This window comes from Passer montanus, unplaced genomic scaffold (assembly GCF_014805655.1).
Source record: "Passer montanus isolate IOZ18808 unplaced genomic scaffold, ASM1480565v1 scaffold25, whole genome shotgun sequence".
NCBI lineage: Eukaryota > Metazoa > Chordata > Aves > Passeriformes > Passeridae > Passer > Passer montanus.
Window position 1 is genome coordinate 6,865,944 of NW_024367149.1, and position 23,342 is coordinate 6,889,285.

The following is a 23,342-nucleotide window of genomic DNA, read 5'->3' on the forward strand; positions in this document are numbered from 1 at the left end:
GAAGAACAGTGGAGGCAGAGCAGGGAGAAGCAAGGAGGCGGTGGGAGTAATAAGAAAGAATAAGCAAGTGAAATGAAAATATATTTATGCATTTAGGAAACAGACTGTGCTCTGACACACTGCCAAGTCAAATCATTCCCACAAGTGACATGAATTAGAGAGGCAGATTTCATCATGACAAAGCACCACTCACTTAAAAAATAGGAAAATTTACGGTTCTTAATATCATTTTCAGTGGATTTATGATAGTAACAAGAAAAACACTGCAGAAAAATACTTGCTGTTTCAAGAGCATTACCAAGACTACAGAAAATATATGAATTTGATTTTCTTAGTTACTTGAAGTCATCTTAATTACCTTAGAAATAATTAATGGAATCGAAGAGTCTGCAGACATAAAAACAATTCTTCTCAGTCCAGCAGTTTATTTTATTACACAAGAGCAGCACCCCCATCTTTACCCCCATCAAAACCCTAGCAGTGGGCCATGCACAGTCATCTTCCCACTCCCTATCCTGCATACTTACTCATCTTTTCCATCTCACTTCCTTACTGTCACCAAAAACAAGTCCTTGGAATGCCCTCTACAAATAAAAGGTAACTAACACTGTTTATATATGGTTCCAGCATCCTAAAGATTTGCTCCGTTCACACTTGCCAATAAAGAGGAACAATGGAGAATATTTCCAGGTCAGGTTGTTTCAGCTCTCTGAAACACAACCTGAGGGCACGAGGGGCAGACCCTCCCCAGTCCTGCTGTCATTAAGTGCACTCATGTGAGTGAACAGAGAGCAGCAGTGTCACACAGTGCTACAGACATGCTCACCCTTTACTTAGCAGAGTACTACCACCTGCTTTTCTCTGCTGCACTGAATTGTTCTTTAAAAAATAGTAAATAGTACAATAGCACAATCCAAGGTAACTCTGGCTATTCCTCCCTTACATACCTCTGCAGGTCCACAATTTCATTGTTTAATGTATCAAGTTCCTTAATTGCAGAAAAATCTGCTGCAGGATTCGGTCCTTGAGTACTCTGAAAGATAAAAAATAAACACTGTTAGTCTAGAGCTTATGCCATTCAACTACTACATTCATTTTACTTTTTGTGGCAACATGAGCTGTCCTCTTGTAACAACTGCTGGTAGCATTGTATTTCAAACCTTCAACCTTAAAAACCCCAAAAGAGTACAGATGCTGTTTGAGCAGAACACAACATACAGCCAAAGCACGGGGACACCTCAATTCAAGGAGTTTGTCTCCTCAAAGACACCTTCCACAAAAGCACAGCACTACCTAATCGTACAAAAAACCATAGAATCTTGTTCTAAAATAAGTCTCATCCTACAGCTAATATTTAGGTGGTTTCCTAGCATTCATTTGAGAGAGGTTTGCTTACTACTTTTATATTTCTTCACCATGGTGATCCTCATGTTGCAGAGTACAGACACTGATTTGCAAGGATACTGAGCTCTTTTGACAGGAAGCTCCAGAGTACTCAATGAAACTCTGATATAAAATCATAGGGTAACCTACACCCATGAGTTCCCATTCACTTAATGTCTTTATAAGACACTGAGTAAATTGAGACAATGACTGTAACACAAATTATTTGTTCCCAAAAAAGTACACATAAATGGATAGAGAACAAATGCTGAAGACAGAAATTACAAATGCTGTAATTATTCTTCTGTGCCTTGTCACAACATGAACATGCTTAGAAAGCAACAGCCATTGTAGCTACCTCCTGTAAATACATCAGCTCCTTCAAGTCTTGAATAAAGTCATCCAGGAAAAACACAACACTCCGAGGACAAGGGTATACATATAATTTTAAAAGGCAAATGATACTCTCAAAATAACACAAAAGTTTTTAAATGCTTAAGTTTGTCTACAGATAAAGCAAGATACTATTAATCATGTGCTTACTCAAACTGATACTCTGGGGAAGAAAAAAACCAAGAGCTATGAACACCTAAACTGTGAGCACACTGTGGCTGTGAGTATTATTCAGCAGAGCTACAGACTATCCATGCATATTTTACTAGCAGAAATGGTATGAACTGGGAATAAAAAATAAAAAAAAACCGAAACAAACAACAAAACCAACCAAAGAACCAACTATACAGCTATTTTTAAACTGGTTAGTGTACAGCTTCTTAAATGGACAAACTAGCTATGATGTTCAATCCTGTTCTACAGGAATTACACAGGAGTATTGCAGAGTTGATCATGGCATTCCAATGGGAGTTTTTTCTTCTCCTATGACAAGGATAGAAGGAACACATGGAAATATTAGCTGCAAATTATTTTTTTCCAGGCCTCCTCCTTTCACCCAGTTAAAGAAATTCTGCACACTAATGCCAGCATCAAACTTGAGGAAAACATAGCTCAATCTTAGTTTCAATTGCTCAGGAGAACTGGTGAGGGCAGGAACATAAAAGCCAACATTTTTAGCTTCAATAAACATGTTAACAAGGACAAGTTAGAACCATAGGCTGCCATTACTACACTGCAACGTGCATGCAAAACAGCACCTCCAGTTTTTAACTCAGAGTCGTAGTAAAAGGAAATTTCCATCAAAATTCTGTGAGAGAACCTTACAAAAAAGTTTAGTTTTTATGGCTTGGTATGCAAGTGGTGACTACAAACAGTTCTGGGTCAGGAAACACAGCAACAAGTTTTAAACCACAATGAAATGCCATTTTACTTACTGATATTTCTGTTAACACCTTTGTGTGGGTCAACTCAGAAAATGAAGCCTAACATGGTGTTTTGGGGTTTTTTTTCCCATGTATGCCACACCACATCAAGAAAACCAGCAAAAAGCCTGCCTAACTCTGCCTCCTGACTCAAGCCTTTGAGTTCAAATTTTTAACAATAATCTTGGACCAAAAAGTTCTTTCATATCAACAAGACAACACCTCTTTTGAAAAAGCTCAAAATGAGCTGAAGGTTCAGCTCAATTTAGTAAAAAACCCTCTTGTTCAGGATTGACAGAGCTAATTGAAAGCTAACTTACCTTCTTACACAATATTCTCACTTATCACCTAAGTTAGTAATGAAATAAAAATCACACTGAAATAAAAATCACACTGATGTCTTGGAGAGTTTTACAAAATTAATTTACATCCACAGAACAGCAGTAACCAACATCTAATGCTTTCTAATCACTCAATTCTCTGTGCTATCTTCAGTAAACCTGTGGGTATTAATCCTAATGACAACTGCCAAATGCCACACTGGGCTACTACTCTGTCACCACTTCCCCTGCAATTTCACCAGGAAGACACAGAGTTTTCTCTTTTCAGTTTAAGCAGCCCACAGGAGCAGCCCCAGAGGTCTGGGCTCAAGGGAGAACCTCGGGATTACTCTGGATAAACAACACTGGAAATCAGCAGAACTTGAGCTGCAACATGACACCTGAGAGAAGTGCTGAGCTCATTCATGACTATGTGAGAGTCTCAGGAGGATGCTCATTATTAAACCAACAGACAGTAAATATTAGAAAAGCAAAGTTTCTCTAACCTTGAGAAAGCAGAGTTAACAAACTGACAGAATAATAAGGATGAAAAGCAGAGTGGTGCAGAATGGAAAAAACAGTCCAAACTAGAAAAGAGACATAGAAAGGAAAGCAAACATACAAAAAAGATTAGTAGAGTTGCAAATAAAGCAATTACATTTTAAAAACAGAATGTAAAAACAAATTAGATACCAGTTACAGAAACTCAAAAAAGTAATGTCAAATTTTGAGTTTCATTTTTCCATGTGTGAATTTTTCATTCTGTTTAAGAAAGTTGCAGAATTAGGTCAATGTATTGCACAACCAAGAAAAGGTAACTCACATCAGAATTTGTGATGACCTCAACCATTCTGACAACTACAAATTGAACTGCTGAGGTACAGCTAACTGCTGGATTAAGATAGATGGCAACCAACAGACTATGGAGATATCTAAACTATCTGTGAGGTATAAAATGGGGGACCATTTACTTTTAAAACTTTAAATAACTCTAAACTTTTAGTTCAAATTGTTTCCAAACTTATTAAAGAAGATTGATGTAAAAAAGGTAATTGAACACATTAGGAGAAAAGCACTGAACTTGTGCATGTCACTTCAGATGGAAACTCAAATTTCTTTAAAATGGCAGCAGAAGAATTATTCTTTCAAAAGAGAAAATAATGCTTTCCCAACATAAGATCTCTCTGCTTGGTTGGCAGGTGTAATAAATGGCAGCTTCATTTTGAAATGTGGATGGAAGTAATTGTCATTTCTTTGCACCTAAGATTTGTTTTCCTCCTGATATTATGATAAATATAAGGTATTCCAGCACTTGAGGTTGCTTCTTGCATAGCCTTTGAAATTAACATTATTTGTTTGAGATGTACACCAAAAATGCCAAACTCATCCTTACCTTCTGTAAACTGACACCTCTGTCTGAAGGTGGAATCATCTCTGGAGTCAGAACCTGAGGAGGATCAATGCCCTTTGTTAACTTCTGGTTAATTAAATGGAAAGCCAAAGCAAACTGTTCCTTTGAAAGCTTCCCGCAGTCCTTGGTGTCACAGAGAGCCCTGCACAGAGATGCACATGAAATGTAAAAAAATCCTCATTTCTCCAAGTACAGCCCTATTTAGTGTAGTCATTTACAAATGTAAAAATTGCTAGGGTGTATCTCCTCTTTTAAAGCAAAACTATAGGCATAGGAAACATCACTCAAACACACACAGCCACTTTCACTTTGCTTGTTGAGGCCCACAGCTGTGCTCTGGTGAAAAGCACAATCTGGGCTGTAGGTCACTAGCAACACCTTCAGAACCAACACAAGTTTATTTACATTTTTCTAAATTAGCAGTTGTGTTAACCATAACTTGGTGGGGAAAAAAAAAAGTTGTTCCTATCAGTGTGCCCAGCAACAGCTCATAGCTGAAAAGAATTAAAAAGCATTGAGGGCAATGAAAGCATTTCTGTAATGAATAATGCCAAACGAAAGCATAGCTGTAAGGAAAGACATGCTGTAGAATGAGATGGGACATAAATCTTGCATGCTAACAATTTTATAGAAATAATTCCCTTTCCCAGTACATGAGTAGGATCAGTGATCAGATACTTGTGATGATGTGATGTCTTAAATACACAGGGATAGATGAAGTGCAGCATTTGTAACAATCTGTGTTCAGGCATAAAACTGATTTCCACACATTTCTGACCCAGAGCAGAAGCAAGTAAATTATCACTGATTGTTATACAAAGGCCATGCTATTATATACAGACATGTCACTTTCAGAAATGCCAGCACAGCAAGAAGTGAGAACTATGCCATCATCTACACAGCTGTCACAGGGAAAAAACCTACCAGATATGTGCAAGGAGAGCAGAAGGCAGTCCTGTTTTCAAGAATAGTTCTCTGGCTTCCACACCTGACACAAATCCATCCATGTCCTTGTCAGTTTTCACAAAGATCTCATCGTACTTAATTTTGTCTGCAGGCGACACAACCCACTGAAGGGGGGTGAGGATGGAAGGGAAAAAACCAAAACCACAACACTAAGACACAGGCAAGTTCTGTTTCCAGTTCAGACTTACATAATTCAAGGACTACAGCACAGACTTCAAAAAAGTGATACTGGTGCCTAGTTTATAAACCTTTATATAAACTGGTTTTATAAACCAGTTTTATCCTCCTAAACAGACATGCAGAGATCCTCAAGCAACTGCAAAAAGTAGAAGCATTTCCCTCAGGAAAGCAGCCAGGCTGCTTGGTGCTGCTCTGCCCCTTTGCCTGTGCAACAAAGGCATTCCTTGGAGGCTGGATTTCCTCCCTCATCACTGTGCTCAGTCACAATCCTGCTCTCTGGCTCTACCAATTTTATTCCCCTTTACACAGCTGAGAAGCTTTAGCTGGAGGGACAGAGAGCTGCTCAAGCCCAGGCTGTTAATAGCTGGGCACATTCTAAATTGAAGAATTGACATCTGAACAAGGTAAAGATGGGAATTAGAGCCACTTCTGTTACTTGAGCAATTTTTCACAACATTCAGCTAATATAAAGATGTCTGGGGTTTTCTGAGTGAGAACAGCTTCAAGTGCATGTATGGAAGCTAATTAATTTCAGTGCACATAGACAATTAACAGATGAGTCCCAAATGGTGCTGTACACAAACTCACCCAGAATGGCACTGCTTTGCAATACATACAGCAAGACTTACCCTCAAGGCAAGGAAATTTCCAGGTTAAAACCTTGGCACCTCCAAAATTAAGATGCCAGTTTCTTAGTGATTACTCAAATAAGGGTACTCAAATGTCCAAGCTGCATCTGATGCTTGAAGTACCACAGTTCTTTCCTTAAATACCCTTATCAATGTTTTTTCTCATTTTGAATAGAACAAGTTATATATAAACTACTTGGAAAGATATTTCCCAGCTTTTGGACTCTGAAATGATGAGGAGTAAGTAAGATGTCTGGGGACACTAAGAGGCATCAAGCTGCCTAATAATCACAATCAGAACAAAAATCAAACCTCCTGTCTCTAGGTGGATGTGCTGGACCTTTTGTTTCCTTTTCCCATTGCCTGCATTTATCTATTCCTTTTAATTCATATCTTCTCCAGACTGTCCACATGCACACACATACATGACTGCCACAATCTGTTTCAAGGTGTCTATATTCCAATCAGTCTTCATCCAGAAAACTTCTGCTCTGCAGATGTGTACCTGGACCACTATTTTTTTTTTGAGCTTGAAATAATTTGTTCTAAAAACTATTTTGTTCTTCAAAATCTAAACAATATTTTTTTATCCAATTGTTTATATCTGAAGACATCTAGGAAAAGTTAAACAAGATAAATTTTACACCTTTCCATCTGGTCTTCCCATCAGCCTCCCAAAACCAAGCAGCTGGGCAAGAAGCAAATTAAAAACTTGTATCAAGTCTCTTCATACAGGCAGTCTCTAAACCACAGCATTAAGAGCAGAAATTTTCCAATCCTCAGTGACTTCATGACTGTACCTGTGTTAATGGTGTTTTGGCAGCTAAAATGCCCACAGGTGGCAAGGACTGATGAGGCTCTTTGGTTGAAGATGGTATTAATGGCATTGCTCCTGGAACACTGAGAGGTTTTCTCTTGGATGGTGGCACCAAAGCTGCAGGCAAGGACATTGGCACTGGTTCTTTCTCCAAAGCACAGTATACCAAAAACATGGCCTGAACAAGAAAAAAAAAGGTGTGTGGATATAAATATATTAGAAATATATATACATATATAGAGAGAGACTAAAGAATTAATTAACAAATAACTTTGTAGCATTCTTTCATTATGTTTCCCCTTCACAAGCCCCTCAATTGATAGAGCTCATTGCCTTCTAAATTGTGCTTTTCATTTCTTTTGAGGATCAGTGCTTAGCAAGTGAAGTTCAGTATCTTTTAGAATATTAAAATAATTTTCCAAGCTTGTGCCATTACTTGTGGAACTTTATTTGAGAGAAGACTTCAAACACTTTAATTTATCACCATTTTCCCAGAAATTGCTCCACTTAGCATTTAATTCTTTTGTTGTGGCCATCTCTAATTTAACACTTCTTACATTATTTCACCAGTCCTGACTTTAATAGTGTTAAAATTCTAACTTACTACAAATTTTCCTCAAGGATACCTTGAGGCATTCAAGCTCTATAAATACTGAAGGTTAAGGTAAAACTCAGTGCAAACACTCAAATGTCTCATGGGACAGCAGATCTCAGGTGTAAGTTTTTAATGGCTCATCTAACCCACAAAGAAAGTTACTGCTGTGTACTGAGACACATTCAACAAACTGACAGAAACATTAAACAGCACTAAAACTTGATTAAAGACTCTGAATAAAGATAATAAATGAAGCATACAGTCAGAAATTAATACTAAGGCATCTATTTTAAACCCTGCCACCAGGCTTTCAAAATCTCAAGAGGCAGAAGATACTTACAACTGCAAACTCATCTCGATCCAACATTCCATCACGGTCAATATCACTCAATTCCCACACCTACCAATAAAAAGCAGAATATAGGGATCTTTGACTAAGCTGCAGCAGTTTCCTACTTAAAACCTCATAAAAAACAAATATGAGAACAGCCTCCCCCCACCATATCTCAAGTTCTATTAACAACATTAGTTTGCAGTGAGCAATGTAAATTCACATAAACCACACAAAAGCAGAGAGCTTCTTAAGCTGGAGACAGAGGCACCCTGCCCTGACCCAAATGTTAAAGAATACACATAACTGATAAACTGCAGCTGGAGGTGATCTACCCAAATAGCAAAAGAAATTTTATTTTTCTATTCAAAAGCCGCTCTCCACAAAATCTAATTCAAAAGTTAAGCTCATTACTACAAATCTCCAATTTGTAAAACAGGCATTTCTGAGTGCAGCATGGGTATTACTTGTGAACTAACAATTAAGAAGAAAGATATTCTTACTCGTCCTAAGATATCCACTGGCAGTTTTGAGTTGAGGAGCACAGGTTTCACCTTATCCCCTGACAACAGTCCATTCACTGGATTTAGGCTGTCAAAAATGGAATCATACTTGACCTTGTCTTCCAGCTGCAGGGGCAGAAGAAAAATATTACTTATGCAAACAGTCACATTCATAGCCTAAGAAGCAGAAGTTCTTTCAAAAGTGCTAACTTTTTTTAATAAAGACACATTGCAATTCCTGATGCCTATAAGAAAACATCAAAAAGATACTATTTTTAAGTCAGAGACTCATCAAAGCCCTGTGAGATTTCTTCTTCAATTATTTTCATGGCTTCATGTAAGAACATTTTTTTCTTTATTTTAAATTTCTAAACATGAAGAGATTTCCCAAGAGTCAAGTGTTCTTATTAAATTAGGTCTATTAGCCCAATTACAAATTTGACAGGAATGGCAACTATCATACTTTAGAAATGTAGCATTAGATTTTTCTAAGAAAGACAGGTTTTCCTGCAAACCAGATAACAATTCTAGGTAACAACTAACATTCAGTTTACCTTTACAGCCCATGGTAGATCACTTGATGCTGTTCCACTGAGTAGCAAAGGACTACTAGTATCAGTCTAAGGAAAAACAAGGCAAAAAAACCACCAGACACATTAAAAGAGACATGATTCTGACTTTGCAAAACCACCCCCTTACTTCAGAAACTGCTTCTCAAAGCCAGAACTGCATTTTAGTCATTCATACCAAAATTTAGAGAAAAAAATTTAAAATGTTTATTCCTAATAGAACAAATACTACATATCTTCAAATTAGACACAATTTCATATTCAAATTCCCACTAGAACATGTAGCAGCTTATTCCACGTTGCTTAATTTTTTCCCTGTTGTAGGGCCCCATTGCCCTACAACATCACCCTCTGAAGTGTTTGGTATTTACACCAAACCTTCCTAATTTTTCACTTAAAAGCAGCTCTTAATACTATGTTCAATTAAAAATGAAATCTTACAAATCTTGGTGGAGGAACAGGCAAGTTAAGACTACTCAGGGAAACATCCAATCCATTCTGTGCACAGGCTACAAGTCGCAGAGCCACAAAAAACTCCTACAGGGGGAAAAAAAAGAAATTTTGAAGGGTTTATAAAATGAAAATAGATATGAAAATATATATTATATATAAAAATATAATTTTAGAAGATAGTAAAATTTCAGAAGAATTAAGAGCTATTCTAGTACTATTATATATATGAAAAGTTGCACGTGGCTTCAAAGGGAGTCAGAAAGTGACAGAAGGCAGCAGTCAGCAAGCGCTGGATTCCCCCAGTAGGACAAAGTTTGCAATTAATTTTACAAGAATTTAGTAACTTCCTGGCCAGTACAGTCAGTTCTCAGCACTCAGTTCTTCTATAACAGAACAGTGAAAATTTGAAGTGTAATTGCAGCTGTTTATCTTGGAGGAAGTGAGCTGATCCCACAGATGGTTAATGGAGCAGAAAAAAACAGAAAAATGAACCAAAAGAAGCCCCAAAAAAACCCAAAACTGTTTGGTAGACAGTTACAACCTCCTCCTCTTCCTACCATGGGAAGAAGTCGTTCCCTTTCCACAGACTGTTATTTATATTTCAAATCAAACAACACACATTACAACTTCTGGCAGTACCACTGAGATGTAAATTTTGTCCCCACACTGCTCATTGCCACAGCTTGGGAAGGACAGCTCCAAACAGAATGTACCAATGTCAAGTCCACCAAACTTAAAGTAATAATAATTTTGAAGATTTTACAAGAATTTTAATTTCTGCATTGTTTCCTACAAGATTATGAGGAAAAAGTCACCTTCTTCGTAAATGCAGTACATGAAACCTTAAATTACTTCTGAGAAAACTGCACAGCTACACATCAGCCCATTTTGCAACCTGGAGAAAAGCTGATGAGGCAGCTGAAGGCTGTTTAATTTATTGTAGTTTCCACTCAAACGTGAATTACATAGCCAGTCAAAATTAGGAAAAATCTGTTAGAAAAACTGCTTTCCTGAACCAAGAATTTCCAACTTTCATCTTGTTTCAAGGCTGGGTAATAGTTAGAGTCATATACCACATAAATAAATCATACCTGTTTGTTCAGGATACCTTTGCCATCAGTATCAGCTAGGTCCCAAATCTGAAACATAAAAATAATGAAGGGTTCACAGTATTTCAGAGGAAGCTGGCAAGTCCTCCCTCCGTTTATAATGGACTCTTGGAGGAAAGTTCAAGTCTTAACTTTCATGATAGCACTTAATTGTGATGACAAATTTAAATATTGCAATAATTCCCATGACTGGATAGAAACTATTGGAACTATTGGATAGAGCAACTGAAAACACATTAGGGAAGATCATGTATCCTGTAGTACTAGTAAGTATTTTAATTAAAACAGGATACTATCTGAAGCAAGAAGACAGGATAATTAAATAAATTAAAGAATTGCCATTAAATACCTTTCCAAGTACCAAATCTGTCAATCCAGACTTTTTCAAGAAAACAGCTGCATCAGAAGCTAATACTCTTCCAGCATTAGCAGAATCAACCTGGGGGAGAAAAAAATCCTCACATGACGAACTGACTTTTGAATTGATGCCATCTCTTTACACAGGCTCTCAAAAAGCTACTGAAGAGGAATGCTCAAGTTAACAGTCACTTTGAGGACAATCTTTTGAACCTATCTCATTAGCCCCTCTTAATCACAGGCTTTTCTTCTTGATGCCATCAAAGCATGTAATTTTTAAGAACAGAGAATTCCAGGGTTTGATTACATTTCATTGTCCAGCTCTGCATTCGTTACTGTTAGGGTTTGAAAAAGAAAGCTCTGCTTTGAAGACACCTTTACCACCACAGCAGAAGGAAATACTCCCTAAAGTGAAATTTATTTACACAGTGAAGAAGTTGGTGATATTGGCAGAATACCAAGCAGCACGCATTTCTCCCTGGATCAATAGAGAGATCATTATTCAAGCTCTTAAGAGGAAATTTCAAGTGGGAAAAGAAAAAGGAAAACTTACATCACCTGCATGGTGATGGTAAGGGCAAGGGAAACAGAGGAAAAGGTGACAGTCCTCGAGAGCCTAAAGAAAAGGATTCTTAAAAAGGGCACAGTACGGAAAATAGAACTGAAGCCATCTTCAGTCAATTCAGACTGTCAGCCTTACTACACCCCACAGGTAGGGTGATGATGACAACTGCACCATTTCCAGTCTCACAGCTTGGTGATTAAACAAAGGCCATATTCAATATTGTGTTTGGAACACAAGACCAAGTGCCCAAGTTCACAGCTGCAGCACACACAAGGTGCTCAAAGCTTCCCAGGATGGGATTAGAGCTGGCTCCTGAAAGACTGTGGGGAATTTATCATTTGGAAGGAATGCTGCAGCAGGTGTCTGTACATACTTCTGAAAGGGAACAAAACACTCTGAAATCCCTAAATTGTAATTTAATATGAAAGTGAAAACAACTATTGTTTTTAACATAAGCAGTATGATTTTAATTAGGAGAGGGCTTTTCCTGTAACTGAGGATGCCCTGGTCAGAGCAGTAAGGCTGAAACACTACAGTCCAGCAGTTGGGCTAATTGAGTTTTGGGAGAGTTGCTCATCTATAGGCACAAAGCTGCCAAGACAGAGCATCAAATTTTAAATTGTGGATTCGACCTTGCATGTAACACAACAATCTTGGCATCCACCCAGAAAACCTCCAGCCTAGCACTCCTCCTCCAAGCAAGCCAAAGAACACCACAGTATCAGCTGTGCTTACTTTTTAGTTCCCCAAGCCAGAGGAAGGTGACTTTAAGGGATTTAAGCAGGATTCTTATTTAACCCAATACTGATACTAGTTTCTTTTTGTACAATTAATTATCAAAACCTTAGTAACTATTTTTTAAAGGGCCGGTTTCAATTTTGCTAAAAATTACTGAGTCTTGAATGCTGAAGTAGGGTTACTTATGTTTGGTTGTTGCACTGGGATGATTGCTGGTGTTTGTCAGTTATACACCAGCTTGGCAGAGCTTTTCCCCTGATGTGTAAGAAGCAGTTTCCACAGCTGCATCAGCCAATAACCCCTTGTTACAGCCTGTCTCCTGCAGGACCAGGAATTACCAAAAGTTACAGACATCTATCTGATGTGATTAGGGCAGAAGGTTACAGTGAGAAGTGCTTCAGTTCAGGACTCATCAAGAATTCAGCACTGCTCCCCTGCTGCACTGCAACATGTGATTAAGTAATTTCCTAGTGCTTTATGACAGGTATTTAAGTTTATCCTTTAACCTCACCCTGCTTTGAGTCAGTCTACAAAAGGTTAAACAGAAAAATATTTATTTGAAAGAAAAGAGTGCCTACTGAAAGGTTGAGGTTCCAATCTCATTCTAAGTACAAAGGGCAGGATTTACACCCATTTCACAACACACCTTTTGCCAGATGAATTCCTTTAAGTTTGAGATAGAATTGGAAGTGTACTCAGCATCAGAGCTGTTCCAGGTGATGAATTTATTCATATAAAAGCACACTCCACCAGCACCATAAGACAAAGTGGGAAATGTCTCTCTGAATTTCTGTTCTGAAATCTGACATCTCCTTATCTGAGGAATGGAAGGGAAAAGTTCCCTAGTGGAACTGAAAGTCTTCAGACACGTTTGAAAGCTCCTCTTTAGGAAAAATCCTTGCAGCAAAGAGTTCATCTGAGCAAGTCAGAAAAATAACCCTCTGGAAAACAAATCCACTGGCACCACTTCACTAACAGTAACATCATGTTTAAGGAATCCCTGTTCCTGTTACACTACTGAAACCACTGGACAACAAACAGTGCTCTAGTTTCACTAGCCTATGTATTCCAACACATGGAAGAACTGACTTAGCCACCAGTATCACATTTGTGCTTCAATTAATTTCCTTTATCAGAGTTTGTGCTCCACACTTCAGTGGCTGAGCAATTGCAGTCAGGAGAAGAGACAGGCAGATGGCAAAGGTGGTACCTGACAGTGAGAGTCAGGACTCAGCTGGAACCACAATGTGCAGAACAATCAGTTCCCAGCCTTTTCTTTTGCTCTTATAATGATATTTCATTACAAGGGACTCTCCTAAGGCTTTTAATCCAATGCCTAGAGATAAGCACACAGTGGATTTGTCCATCTGAAGGAAACTTTCTGAGGGTGATACTATCTCCTTCAGCCACCCAGAGCCATCTGAACTTTGATCAAGGTAAACCCTCTCTTCTTCTTTAGCAATTTCCAATCGGCTCCTCTCCTGCAGTGGAGAAAATCCCTTATTGAAGTACAATGGCAAGCTCAGACTTCAGGCATCACAGCTGATACACTTGAACTGCTGGTTTTTTTATTTGATAATGGGACTAATCGTCTAGCACAATCCAAAAATAGGGCATGGATAGAAATCATGGCCTGGTCCCTTCCCCAGCACATAAGTTTACATTCTGATGTTGACACACAAAAGAAACTCTTAAATAAGGAGGTCATATACACCATAACCTGTCTTAGAGGAACATTACCCGTTGCACAAAGGAAAAAAAAAACTGTTTTTCACAGGGTTCATCAATTACTCATCAGGTGTATTACAAAACAAAATTATTTTTAATTGTTTTATACAGACAAGTAGTTTAACTTGCTTGAAAGTTTTTACAATACATTTGTACATTATGCACACGACAGAAAATACTGTTATTACGGAATAGGTGAAACAGCTATTTTTAAAAGAAGTTGTATTTATAGGAACCAAGACATCTTGGTGTCAAAATATAGAAGATAAGTGATAAATAAAATTTATATTCTTATATTTTACTTATATGTATTTTTTATTTTTGCATCATGAAGTCAAAAGATTTGCATTTGTTGAGTGAAGCTGCAAGAACTACAGGCATTCTTTTTGCATTCAGTGGCCTTTTATCAAAATTTCTCTCCTTACAACATCCTGTGATTAACTCTGGGGATATTCTGACTGAGAATCAAATTTTACATGATGCTAACTGAGCTACAAACGCAAGAAATTAAACTTCACTCGTAAAAAGTAACCAAGAACATATCAATACATCATTTTTAAAGAATTTACTCCATCCCAAGACCTCACCTAGAAAACTCAAGTGATGCATGTCATACACACCTGGTAGTTCCCTAGAAAATAAGGGTCATCTTACAATCAATATTAAATTTATACTGATAGAGCTCAGACCTATGTGTTAGTTACTATAAAAATAAATAATAAAAATTTTAAAGCACGATAATTTTTCTTGAACTTTAATTGTTTACACACTGTTGATCAGAGTGAGTCCATAGCAAGAGTATCAATTCTTTAAAATCCAAATGAGGTCTTGTTCTTTCAGAATATACATACCTGTCGATAGAATTTCTCATACACAGGATTTGCACTCGACAGCTGTAAAAGAGACACAGAGAGAAAATGAGCCCTGGAGATCCATATTTCAATTTCCCTCTCCCTGGACAAATAAAGATATAAAACACACTCCACTGGTCTTCTAAGAAGCATTAACGATTTATTCCATACAATGATGAGGAACTAGGACAGCTCTTCACGCTGTAACTTTTAGAAGACTGACTTCTTGTTTTGCAGTCACTGACACCACCCCAGCTCAGATTTCCCTCAGCCAGGTCACAGGTGAGGCTGTGTGAAACAGGAACTCTGAGGCAACATTGCCTAGGGGCAAAAGCAGAAACCTGAAACGACCCAGCCTAGGAAGTGCTCTCTAATATTACAGCACAAAGCAATATAATTTTATTTCACTGTCCTCTGCATCATTCTTTAGAATTTGGTGTCATATGCAACCAGTCTGTAAAATTTTCAGTTACCCAAATTAATCCCTGCATTCAAAACTAAACCCACAGCAACAGTACCACATTAAAATAGAATAATATTCTAACTTTGGGTTCTGTAACTTGAACCCTTGTTGGGGATAATTTCTGCCTTCATTCCACTGCCCTCTACCAGACATTCAGGGCTCACCTAAAGATAAGTGGACAAGGATAAAACAGCTTCTTTGGAAAAGGTTCTGTCTTTATTTTTAAATTATTCTTAGAAACTCAGAAAAAAAAATCTAAGACCTAATCTCTTGGCCTCCACTAAATATCCTTGCCCAACAGACTGTCAAAAAAGTGAAGTGTTAGGGTTACCTCTCTTCCCCAATATAAAAACAGGGACAAAATCAGATCCTGTTTTCATTAAGTGCGTGCTGCCTAAACCAAAGGCATTTATGCAGAGGTTAACCCTACAATTCAGAGTGTGTTGCCCTCACAAACCCTGTGGGAACAATTGAGCATATACAAGCTAATTACACAATACTTACTAAAAAAGCCCAGAGCACTTAACTTCAAATATCATCCAAAAGCAGAGTTCTCCCCCTTAAGAAAAATATAATGTCAAACCCCCGGATTTGCAGACCTTTGTACAAACAGAATCCAACAAAGTAGCTTCCCTGGATTTAAAATTTAGATGTGCAAATGGAAATATGGAAACCAACAGCATCATGGATGTTGTCAATCACATCTTTGTAAAAACCTTTACTACAGATTGTGTAAATGGTTGACAATTAAATAACATCCATTTTCCTACAGCAACAGCTGCTCTTTTGGTTGAGTATTCCATGTTCATAGGTGCAGATTATAAGAAAACTACACTAAGAGAAGATGTTTGGTGGAAATTAATTTAGTGTGATCTTGTGCAATTACAGAAAGTGAGCAGCATCACCAGAACATCCTAAAAGACAAATTATTGAGTACAGCTAGAAATAACAGGAGAGCTTCCATTCAGAGCTTGTTCAGCAAATAAACTGCCCCAGAGACTCAGCTTTTCTAGCTGGTTTTTTGGTTTGCGTTTGGTGGTTTTTTGTGGGTTTTGTTGTTGCTGTTTGTTTTGGGTTTTTTGGTGTTTGGGGTGAGAGGGCAACAACAGGAACACATAGCTGGTAAGGTTTTATTTGATAGCTGGGCAGTGGGTGGGAAATACCTCTCCCACAGCCAGACATGAAAAATTACATATGCTGGGAAACCATCATTGGTATTCACTGCAATACCTCCATTTTTATAGCTTAACCTTGCTCTGACTTTGCTCTGGTACCCAAAGACTTTTATTATTTCAGCCATCAACTAAGCATGCAGTTACACATCCCTTAAAATAGCCTGACACAATATATTCAAGTTTTGCCAGCCCTCAGACTGCCACAAAACCAATACAACAAACAACTTCCAGCAATCATTTTCCAGCACTCCACAGCACGCTGTATTTTCTTACCTAAACCTCACATGCTTTATTTACCCACTCAGACACACTTTGCACAGCAACCTACAGGGGTAGATCTCCCAAATACTCAAGTATTTGACTTACTAAGTGTTACTTCATGAGAATGTAAAAGTCTAGGCAGAGGACAGAACCAAAGCTGTGAGCAGAGAAGAAGAATGGAGCTGGGCAGAGCATCTGCTGGAACCATCGGTTCCTGTGCATCATCATCCCTCTTGCCCAATGTCACCCTTTGTTCAGCCAAGTGTCTCCTTACTACAGCCAAACTGATCACTGTCACTCCTGGACAGGAAACATGTTCAAGTCCTGAAATGGAAACACTAAGTGCAAATAATCTTTTCATTCAGTACGTAAGAGTATGAGCCAATAATTCTTTACTTCATTAGTGCTTCCAATACTCATTTTAACATCAGTATGACTGCAGTAACTGGAATTTCCTGTGAATAGAAAAACAGTAGTAGAAAATTTCTCAGACTATTTACTAGTAAAAGACTTGGTTTTCCTTCAAAGTTTACCCCACATTAAACCAACAAATGCAAATATAATCTAGGATATTCTTCTGGGATAAGAAAAAAAAATACAGTTCAACACCTTTCCAAGTGCTGCCTTAGAATTTACCTGGCAAAATTCTTTTTATGGGATTTGTAACAACCATTTGCAGAATAAATTCAGCTTGTTTTAAATGCAAAATATGGGAGGGAGAAAAGGTCAGATTCCACAGTGTATAAAAATAGACAGACATTATTATGGCTCCATGTCAAAGGTGATCACTTCATAAGGGTAATGTGTGTCGTAGTAATTACAACCTTTGATATAAACCTATGAACTTTAGAATGATAACCTAGGAAATAAAAAACACCTTCAGGGACATCCATCTTTTTCATCTTCTGTTGTCAACCAATCCCCATGTTTTCATGCCTCTGGCACATTCACATTTAGGTGTAATAAGATACTATTACCAGTCTGTCCACCCCATCCAGCCACAACCTTCCTTCCAAAAAGGCTAAAAACAAACAAACAAAAGCTGTCCATTGAGAAAAACAAAAGTAAGTTCCCCTTCCAACCCCAATGAGCTATCAGGGGAGAAACAAGCTATTCTATCCTGACTAAAATCCAAAATACCATGTTCTATCACAACACAAAGCTCCAGGACTCATTTTAAGAGTTTCCAAAAGACACAATCTGACCTTAAATGTTCTTCCTGTAGTTAGCCAGCCAAAAAGCAGGTAAGCTCAAGGCAAGCTGGTTTCCTTACAATGCCATTTCAAAACAATAATCAACTTCTCTCTTTTTCCTCTATTGCTTTATTGTCATATCTGAAGTGTTTCAGGGTAAAGCTTTCTACCACTTTGAATTATATAATCAGGATTACCTCCTACAGCAATAGCAAATGTAAAGAAAATATTTACTACAAATTTCTATAAAATTATTACCAAGTACTTAAAAATGGAGCACTTTCTTTCCCACTGAACAGCTGAAGCAGGCAAAAGAACTGCTGTCTTCTCTCTGCAGAGATGTCTGTCACTGCATAATTAGAAATGGTTCCATTTAATTTTTAAATTGCTACAGAAAATCTCCACCATCTTCTAATCAGTACTGAACAAAGCCTGTGCAAAATGAAAGAGTAGCTGCACTGCCTTTTTAGAGGCAGCTTCTCTCTAACATGGTGCATGCAATACTAACCAAAAAAATTAGCTTCTATCTGCTTTAGGAGCAGTCAGTCCCCTCTATGTGCAGGTTAAAATATACACATGCATACTCTGGTTTCTTCATCTGCAGGACAGAAAGAGGAACAACAGGTTCCTCATTCCACTAAAAATTAGAAACTCTGATCTTTATTTAACAATTTTGCTGATTCCTTAAAAAAAAAACAAAACAACAACAACACCAGAAGTTTGCCAGAGACCTCAAAATCTCTGGCTCTAGATTATACATAATATGTGCATTAGTATGAGGGTATCATTCATACTGCAAGTATTTGGATCCTGTGTATTCCAGTAACAAGACCTTAATCCTGGGAATGTGTGCACGAGACAGGAATCCATCCAGCTGAGCCTCAGTGTAATAATCCATGTTTCCCTTCAACAACACAGCACAGCATTCTCAACTCTGCAACACAATGCTCAAGTCTAAAATGAGACTTGCAGCTAATGAGGATACAAATTGATATTACATGATTTTGTCTCATTCACCAAAGCAGCTTGTAACTGCTTCAAGACAATTACCACATTTCTCACAAAAAGCATTTCATCAGGAAGACAAACACAAAGTTATCTTCCTTTTCCTCCTGAGTACTTCTTTACAGTGCTTCCCTGAGCAGTGAGCTTCCCCTTCAATCAGAGCCAGTTTACCAGAATAAGCCACAAATTCAATTTTCAAGAGCAACTAGAAGGTATTGAATGTCCATATTAACCCACCTTTCAAGAAACACCTCTGCCCCACTCTCAACATCCCTTTTCCTGAACATCTTCAGTTCTCTGTTCTTCCTCTCCAAAATTCCCCATATGAAATTGGTCTGATAAGCAACCATCCTTGGAAGGTCAAAACATACAACCTCTTATAGTGGTTATAGCTTCATTTGACTTTTCCAACAACAGATGACAATCTGTGAGATCGGTCAGTTCCTTCTCATTGCTGTTGCTTGCTTGTTTCCAAACTAAAGGCAGCCACAACAAAACACTCCCGTGGTAGAAGTTCCCTTAGAAGTTCCACATTAAATTCACAGTCATGCGTTGAGCAAACACAAATGGCAACAAGATGTTCCAGAATGGGTTCAAAATGGGGAGATAAAAAATACTTCAGATATTTACTACTAAAGGGAGAGAGGATGGGGAGATAATCAGTTTGTAGCCCTTGTTCAAGCATACTTGGTGCAATAAATTTCACTACAGCTACACAGTCCTGAAGTATTTTTACTAACCAATGAAGAGAATACAATTAGTAATTTCAAATTACTGAAATTACAGCTTTGATATTCAAATAAAGGACGTGCAGCCCTCTCAGACATTGCAGCTGCAAAGTCATCTGAAAATACCTCATCTCAGTTGGAAATACCCAACATCCCAGCCATGCTAAAGTAGTGTCAGGCCAAACACAGGAAGGGGAACAGAAAATCGGACCCAGCAGTGAGTCTGAGTGCAGGTTCATGTGCCTCATGTTCTCTGCATTCTGTTCTCTGTGCTGTGACCTGCAGCAGATCGCAGTGATCTGCACAACTTCACCGCTGCTCTCCGTAACTGATCTCGGTGCAGCCACCATGGAACTCCCCACCCCCACGCCCTCATTTCCACTTCCTCATGCTCTTCAACAGATTCTGAACACTTCAACACTTGTGAGGACTTTTTATAACCCAAAAATTCCACATGTTAGAACCTACATTGAAAAGGATTATCTTCAGGCTTGCTTGACTTCCTAAGATGATTCTTATGCAACACAAGAAGAAAAAACAAACAAGCCAAAAAAAGAAATACCCGCACAAATAGTCAACATACAGAAATATCTCCCTCAGTTTAACCACTGTTGTAAGCTGCAGCCACAATGGTTTTAAGGATACTGGCAATTTTTCTGCTTCTGTCAACATTATCACATTTGTATTTAGTCCCCCATCCATGTGACCAAAAAAGTAAAGAAATTCTACAATGAAAGGATTACACAGCCTGTAAGCAATAATGTCTTGCTGTAGAACACACCAGAGCTGACACCCCACTGCTCTCCCCAAATCAGGAGACAGAGAAGCTCTGTGGAAAAACTTGTTTCCCTTCAGTAAGCAGATGTTTAAAGCTTTTTCATTTACTTGAAGACTGTTAAGAGACTCAGGCAATGCTAACTTAGCCATATTAACATAAAGCAAGCTTTCACAGAAAGTACTACACTTCATAACTCTAGACTCTTAAAGACACATTTGTTTTCTCCACATATTTGCTCACCTTTTCACTGAACTACCCCTTCTTTCCTTGAAATGGTTGATTCTCAAAAGCAAGTAACTGCAAACTTGTGCAGCCTTGCTGCCAGCTTTTTGAGTTTACTTCCACGTGCTTAAGCTCATTTACCTGCCTTGCTTTCTGTAAATGTCACAACTGGCTATGAGACTGCAGCATCCCAAGTCACCAGGGTGAACCGACAGGCCCACCTCAGCCTTATGTCAGGTTACGAATGGGAATTTTTCATCTCACTGCTAAACGAAATTAAGAAGTAGCAAAAAGTGCCGTTCATTAGCCATCGCAGCTCTAGGGAATAAGACATGATCCTAATGGTACAGAATAACCTGTGTCAAGTGATTCCATTACTGTCAGGAAAAAATGCGAGCAACAAGGATTGAGGTGAAGTGAGCAGGAAACTGTGCCAGAGTCTCCAAGTTTTAGGGCCATCACCTGCACAGCTCTTCACTATAAGGCACCTGTATGGGCACTGTGTGACAACAGTGTCCCCACAGCACGGGGCCCACCAAAACCAAGGTAAAATGATACTGCAAGCAGTATCTGCGGAGACAGGTTTCTGTTGAAACAAGGAATTCGTCTGTCCCTCCCAGGGTCACATGCCCATGCTCTCGGTGCCCCGGAGAAGCCCTGGATGCCGGGTGTGCCCGCGGGGCTGGCAGCGGGCACGGACACCTTAACCCGGCGCTATCGCCTTTCAGCCCCTCCGCGAACACTCCCCGAGTCCGCCGCCCTCGGCGCTCCCGGGACGGGGCTCGCTGGGCTCCAGCCCGGCGCCCCGAGTTCCACACAGACAAAAGACGGACCGCGACCGCCGCCGGCGCAGCCCCGCCCGCCCAGGGCCGCTCCCCGGCCGGGTCTCCCCAGCCCCGGGCAGAGGCACCTGCGGCCGGGCGGGACCCGCTCCCCGCCCGCGGCACCCGCGGCTCAGGGCGCGGGGCTGCCCGCCCGCCTCCCCTCGCTGCCGCTCTCCCTCCCGCAGGCACGGACACACCCCCGCCCCGCCGCCACCTGACAGCGGCGGGGCAGCGCTGCGGGGCGGCGGCGTCCGCACAAAGCGGCGGGGCGCGCAGCCCCTTACCTGTGCCAGGGAGAGGCGCGCGGCCATGCTGTTCCATGCCCCCGGCCGGGCCGCAGGAAGGACGCGCCGGGCCCCGCCACTCGCCGCACAACTTCGGCAACTTCCCCAGCCGGCCCCGGGCAAATCCCGGCACCGGATCCGCGCCCGCCCGCCGGACGGAGCCGGAGCCTCCCCTGCCGCCACACGGCAGCGCGGCCGCGCGCAAAACCGGGCGCGGATCACCGGAGCCGGAGCCCGCTCGAGGCAGCTGCAGCGAAAACCCGGAGCCGGAGTCCTTGTCCTGACACGGTGGCCGACATCCCCCACTGCCAGCTCCTGGCCTTTCCCTCACCTTCCCTGTTGGCCCCGCTTCTGCTGGAGATGCTTCCAGCATGGTGAATGGTTGCAGTCCTCCAGTCCAGTCATGACACAGGTGGGGGAAGTCCCATAACAGGAGATGATCCAGGTCTGGGCTCAGTTGCAACAGAATTGGGCACAAAGCCCAGAGGAAGCAGCGCGTGAGCCCAGCAGGATGTCCTGACCCGACGCATCCTCACAGCCCGGAGGAGCAGCCCTGGGCTCGGCCTCCTGCTTCCCTCCACTCACAGGAAATCAGATGCCTGTCCAGGCAACTCATGGTTGTAACACATCCTTCTGTCTCTCTGCTTGTACTCAGGGCAACAGTGGCCCTTCTGGGGCGGGTAACCAGAAGAAAGGGATGAGCAACCCTTATGGCAGGAGAAACTATGAGACATCACAGGCAATAAGATACAAAGGAGCAAGCTGGAGTGGGGGGTAAAGTGCACCATATTCTCCAAACCCATGGGAAACAATTGTGTACAGACTGGCTGAAAACAATACTTGTGTCACCACTCATTCTCCTGCTCCTCCTGTACCTGCTCACCTCCTCCACTGGCTTATTTCCACTCCTACTCCGAGCTCTGCAATACCTCAGCATACATCAGTCACCGAGGGCTGAGAGAAAATGTTCCTATTTTTATACTTTACCTCAAGGTGGTTTAGGCACACATTTAAATTTGAAATATGCATTTGGACCAGTAAAATGAAATTAGCTGAAGTCATACTTGATTACTGGAAAGCTTTCCCTACACGCTTTGTTTTCTTTATCTGTTCATAATTCTCTACCCCTCCGCATTGTTCTTGTCCTCCTCAGCTCAGTTGTGTGCTCGTGCCCCACCTCTGCATCCTGTCATTCCTCAGCTGGCAGTCATCCTGAGCTGCTAGTGCTCATCATCTCTCCTGGAACGTGGGATCCCTCCTTCCCACCTATTCCTTAATAAGGGTTTTAGAGAAGCTCTGCTTTACCAACCTGTTTCTCAGCCATTTTTTCAGCAAGAAAAAGAAGATATGGAGGGGAAGAATATAAAAAGCAAACAGAATAGATATAAAAATATTCACACCATTCACATACTCACTGTCACTTCTCTACTCCACCTCACACTTCTCCCATAAGCAAAATCCCTAGAAAACAGCACAGACTTTATATTTCTAGCTTGATTTTTTCTTCTTTGATTAAAATTGGAATTCTATCCCAGAATAATTAATACCTGGAAATTAAACCAGAAGATTGTAAAGCTACAGCTCTGTC

The 23,342-nt window shown here is 40.1% G+C and overlaps 1 protein-coding gene across 5 annotated transcripts in view; it reads right to left on the reverse strand.

Annotated features, from left to right (window-relative positions):
- Positions 1-23,342, reverse strand: part of EPS15 (epidermal growth factor receptor pathway substrate 15) — a 68,076-nt gene that overhangs the window by 25,272 nt on the left and 19,462 nt on the right. For 4 of the 5 annotated variants that reach the window (XM_039711416.1, XM_039711418.1, XM_039711415.1 and 1 more), the window contains exons 4-14: positions 14,822-14,863; positions 10,932-11,021; positions 10,565-10,612; positions 9,462-9,557; positions 9,006-9,071; positions 8,452-8,577; positions 7,958-8,017; positions 7,006-7,200; positions 5,355-5,500; positions 4,413-4,572; positions 948-1,033 (exon numbers count right to left, since the gene is read on the reverse strand). In XM_039711416.1, coding sequence (XP_039567350.1) covers positions 948-1,033; positions 4,413-4,572; positions 5,355-5,500; positions 7,006-7,200; positions 7,958-8,017; positions 8,452-8,577; positions 9,006-9,071; positions 9,462-9,557; positions 10,565-10,612; positions 10,932-11,021; positions 14,822-14,863 — 1,115 coding nt within the window. Of the gene's footprint in view, positions 1-947; positions 1,034-4,412; positions 4,573-5,354; positions 5,501-7,005; positions 7,201-7,957; positions 8,018-8,451; positions 8,578-9,005; positions 9,072-9,461; positions 9,558-10,564; positions 10,613-10,931; positions 11,022-14,821; positions 14,864-21,754; positions 22,068-23,342 lie in introns of those variants that run through there. The other variant, XM_039711419.1, reaches the window with a different exon arrangement.